At 60.7% G+C, this 4,893-nt stretch overlaps 1 protein-coding gene across 1 annotated transcript in view; it reads left to right on the forward strand.

The window, feature by feature from the left end:
• SYMPK (symplekin) overlaps positions 1–4,893 on the forward strand; it is a gene marked incomplete at its 5' end in the record, with an annotated part of 14,419 nt that overhangs the window by 5,616 nt on the left and 3,910 nt on the right. Inside the window, 9 exon segments of the mRNA XM_025214310.1 lie at positions 73–185; positions 260–373; positions 2,632–2,779; positions 2,917–3,077; positions 3,543–3,651; positions 3,896–3,996; positions 4,291–4,381; positions 4,479–4,580; positions 4,646–4,887. Of these exon segments, the coding sequence (XP_025070095.1) occupies positions 73–185; positions 260–373; positions 2,632–2,779; positions 2,917–3,077; positions 3,543–3,651; positions 3,896–3,996; positions 4,291–4,381; positions 4,479–4,580; positions 4,646–4,887 (1,181 nt within the window).

The raw sequence follows: 4,893 nt of genomic DNA on the forward strand, positions 1-4,893 counted from the left end.
CTGCCTTCCAGCAGCACCCTAACGCTGCAAGCTTGCTCCAGCAGTGCCCTGTGTGGCAGCCAGAGCTGTGAGCACTGATCGTGTGCGTGTGGTGTGCTTGCAGCCTCTTCACCAAGGTGGTGCTGGAGGCGCCACTCATCACGGAGGGTGCCCTCGAGGTCATCCGCAAGTACTGCGAGGATGAGGTGTGTGCCACAGCCCCCTGCCCCTGCCCGCACCCCTGTCCCCCATGTCCCCTGCTCACGGCTGTGCCTTGCAGAGCCGCACCTACCTGGGCATGTCCACTCTGCGTGACCTCATCTTCAAGCGCCCGGCCCGCAAGTTTCAGTATCTGCACGTCCTGCTGGACCTCAGCTCCCACGAGAAGGACAAGGTGTGGCCCCGGGAGCAAGAGGGTGCCTGGGTGGGGGTTGAGGGTGCAGTTTCACCCTAGAGGTGGCTGTATTTCAGGTCTGTGTGAGGGTCTGATGCGTGCAGCTGTGCAGCCCTGCCCTGGAGGTGGCTGCACTGTGGTGCTGGCTGCGGTTGGGGTCCTATATATGCAGCTGCCGGCTGCACCCCAGAGGTGGCCACATCATGGTGGTGCCTGGGGTGGGTCTTGGATGCCATACTGACTTGACGAGGCTTTTTCCCCCCTGAGCAGCATGGGATGGGGGGAAGAAGCCCCTCCTCTTGTATGTGCCCACAGGAAACTCTCCTTGTTCGACACATCGTCTCTCTGTGCGCTCACCGTGGAGCTGGCTGAGGAGCCCATGGGAGCGCGGAGCACACTGGTGACGCACACGGCCACACTGGGGAAATGCGCAGGGCTGGGTCTGTGTGGCTGGATCCTGGGTCAGACCCTGGGTCCCGTGGCAGCAGAGAGCGGAGCTCGCCCTCTCTCCCTTGTGGCCACTGAAGGTTCAGGCATCTTCGATTTTGGGGGTTGCCTCCCCACGCCCCACAGTCTCCGCTACCCCCCAGCGCCCAGTCCCAAGGTGGATCTGACTGAACTCTTGGCTTCCCCCCACACCCGGTGCCCATGAGCTCCCCCCTTTCACCCCACGCAGGGGGAAACGACCATCTCAGTGTCGGTGTTACACTGCTGGCTGGCCTGCTCGTTTCCTGCCTTGATCCCTCATCCTTGTCTGTCTGGGGGTCGGTCCCTGGGACTTTCTCTTAGTACAGTCTAAATCCTTGTCCCATGCACTTCTTCTGACCTGACTGAGCCTGGCCTAATTGCTCTCCTCTCCTAGGGAAGCCCCCCAGCACTGATCTTCCTCACTGCCCCTCTGCATTTTCACAAGCTCCTCCATCTCCCATTGGGGGTGCAGGGGCAGGCCTGGGCACAGTGTCCAAGATCGCCCTGTGGATTTATGAAGGGGCATCGTGATACTTCGTTTTTGTTCACAATTCACTTAATCCCAGAATCCCCAAGCTGCGGGGCCGCCAGGGACTCCTGTAGCTCACCTTCAGGCCAACCCCTGCCTGAGGCTGGATCAGCCCAGTCAAACCCATGATAATCCCTAACCACTTGTTTGCCTTTTGGGCTGGCTGCTGAGCTGCGGTGAAAGGTTTTGAGCCTATCTGAGGCTATAGGGATGGTGATACTCAGCGCCCGCCCTTTTCCAGCTCACGATGAGCTGCAACATCAGATGTGTTTGGGCTTCCTCCCCTTCCTGCAGCAGAGCAGCACCCGCCTTTCCTGATTCCCGTTTCTTCCCCAGGCATAAACGTCCGGCAAACTGCATTGAGTGTCTGTAGACAAGAGGCTGCCACCCCCTCTCAGCCTGTCATAGCCCTGAGACCCTCTATGATGGGGTGAAGCCAGGCCAAGCAGCCCGGCATCATCTACATATAAATGTTTGGAAGGTCCCAGGGCTTGTGACAGGAACAAGTAGTTTGTCACGAGTTTGTGTGTGCGGGGGTGTAATTCACACACAGGTTGTCTGTGGGGTGGTGCTGAGCGGGGCTGGGTGGTGTTGACTGTGCTGCGGATAAATGATGAGGCTTTTGGCTTTGGGCTGGTCTTGCGCATGTGTGTAAGGGCATGAAAGCGCCACTCACCGAGGTGTTTCATCAATGCTCAATGCACTGAGCCTGGAGGTTCCTGTAGCCATTTGCATCTATGCAAATGAGAACAGGTGTGTTGGTTTCAAAGTCCATGTGTTCTTGGTCCGCACTGGTTTTCACTCCCTGCAGCTCCCGCCCCTTTCCCTGCACGCTCTGAGGCCAAGCGGGACCTGACAGCAAGGCAGGGAGAAAGGGACAAATTTAAGACGAACCTCCAATAATTAGGTCCTCTACCTGGAAACTCGTAATGAATTCATACGTTTTCCAGAGATGGAACCCAATGATTTGAGGATTGTCTTAGAGTAAGGGTCATCTTAGATTTGAGTGAATATGGTGCATACATGGCTGCTGGCTCCACCCTAGAGGTGGCCACATTGTGTTACTGCCCAGGATGGGTCCTGTATATTATCTGAGGGTTGTCTAAATTCAGGGTTGTTTTAGATTTCAGTGAATATGGTATGTACGCAGCTGCCAGCTCCACTCCAGAGGTGGCCGCATTGTGGTGCTGCCTACGGTTGTGGGTGCATGGCAGCCCTGCCCGGAGGGGCTGTGGCAGTGACCACTACCCCCCACCCACAGGTCCGGCAGCAAGCGCTGCTCTTCATCAAGCGTATGTACGAAAAGGAGCAGCTGCGGGAGTACGTGGAGAAGTTTGCCCTCAACTACCTGCAGCTCCTGGTGCACCCCAACCCCCCGTCTGTGCTCTTTGGGGCTGACAAGGACACTGGTAATGGGCGGGGCTGTTGATCACTGACACGCAGCTGCTGGGTCCCACCCCAAAGGTGGCTGTGCCGGTGCTGGTCGGGGTTTCCCCAGGCTCATGCCTGCTGCAGCCCCGTAACCACCCCCTTCTCCCTCCGGCAGAGGTGGCAGCACCCTGGACAGAGGAGACTATAAAGCAGTGTCTCTACCTGTACTTGGCCCTGCTGCCCCAGAACCACAAGCTGATCCATGAACTAGCATCTGTCTACACCGAGGCCATCGCTGACATCAAGCGCACGGTGCTGCGTGTCATCGAGCAGCCGGTGAGCACAGGATGGGGGTGGAGGGGGTAAGGGCATGATTCTACCCATCCTCTGCAGCACGTGGGGGTGCAGCAATGCATCTGGAGCAGGCTCCTTCCTGCGGGGGGGAAGCACCCAGGTGGGTACCAGAGCCATGGCAGGGGGGAGTGGGGCCACCGACATGGGCATGGGCTGTTGGAGAAGGCATTGTCTGTGGGAGGCAGTGACACCTCAGCCAACACCCCCCCACCCCCATGCTGTCTTTGTACAGCTCCAAGCACCACAGGGCTGGGCTGCCAGCACCCCCCAGGGCCTGAGAGCCCCTCCCCTAGACGGGGGGCGGGGGGCTTGGACTCCTGGGTTCTAAGGGTAGCATCTTGGCTCATGAGATAATGGAGAGGGGAGGGGCAGGGAGGCACCCATGCTATTCTGCTGTGGGGGGGCACTAGGATCTGCTCCCTCACGCCCTCCTGCTCCCACCCCCAGATCCGTGGGATGGGAATGAACTCGCCTGAGCTGCTGCTGCTGGTGGAGAACTGCCCCAAGGGTGCCGAGACGCTAGTGACGCGCTGCCTGCACAGCCTGACCGACAAAGGTGCGAGGGGCCGGGGTCAAGCCAGAGCCGGATGCCTGGGTCCTGTTCCCGCCTTGGGGGCCGGTGTCGTGTCCAGAGGCTGCACCAGGACTCCTGGGTTCTCTTCCCGGCCTCTTTGCTCTGGCCCAGGGGCCTCGTGGGGGCCTCGCCCTGAAAGCCCAGTGCAGGGCCGTACCCTGCAGCCCTGAGGGTGGATGCCCCCACCCCAGATCTAATGCTCCCCTCTCCTCCTCCCTCACCATAGTGCCGCCCTCCCCTGAGCTGGTGAAGCGGGTCCGTGACCTCTACCACAAGCGGCTCCCGGACGTCCGGTTCCTCATCCCTGTGCTCAACGGCCTGGAGAAGGTACTGTCCCCTGCCCCCCCTCCCACCTTCAGGGCCCCTCCTGGGAGTGGAGCAAGACTCGTGGGTCCCACACTGCGGGCAGGTGTTGGTTTGGGAAGAAAGAGGGTGGAACTGGGGGACCACACACCTGGGTTCTCATTCCAGAAAGGGCTGCACCTTGGCTTGGCGGGTAACGGTGCTGGAGGAGTCAGCTGGGAGCTGGCTGCTGACTGTGCCTTGGTTTCCCCTGGCAGGGGGTGGGGGGCAGGGCGGGGGGGCGGTCCCTTGTGACTCCCCTTCCCTTCTCGGCCCCAGAAAGAGGTGATCCAGGCCCTGCCCAAGCTCATCAAGCTCAACCCCATCGTGGTGAAGGAGGTCTTCAACCGGCTCCTGGGTACCCAGCATGGTATGACGTGACGGGGGGCTACTGGGGGGCCTGGATGTCTGGCGAGTGATTTGGGGCCCCCCCTGCAGCCTGGCTCACCCACCACTGCATCCCCCAGGTGAGGGGAACTCGGCCGTGTCGCCCCTGAACCCCGGGGAGCTGCTCATCGCGCTGCACAACATCGACTCGGCCAAGTGCGACATGAAGTCCATCATCAAAGGTGGGGGGCAGGAGCTTGGGGGAGCATGCCCTGTGGGGGGGGGGCTCCAGGCCGTGCCTCCCCAGCCACCAACCTGTGCTTCGCGGAGCGCAACGTGTACACGTCGGAGGTGCTGGCCGTGGTGATGCAGCAGCTGATGGAGCAGAGCCCGCTGCCCATGCTGCTCATGCGCACGGTCATCCAGGCGCTCACCATGTACCCGCGGCTCGGCGGCTTCGTCATGAACATCCTCTCCCGCCTCATCATGAAGCAGGTGGGGATGGGGCACCCTTCCCTTGCCCTTGGCAGACCGGCGCCCCCCCAGAACTAAAAG

The sequence above is a fragment of the Alligator sinensis genome, unplaced genomic scaffold (genome assembly GCF_000455745.1).
Source record: "Alligator sinensis unplaced genomic scaffold, ASM45574v1 scaffold107_3, whole genome shotgun sequence".
NCBI classification, from domain to species: domain Eukaryota; kingdom Metazoa; phylum Chordata; order Crocodylia; family Alligatoridae; genus Alligator; species Alligator sinensis.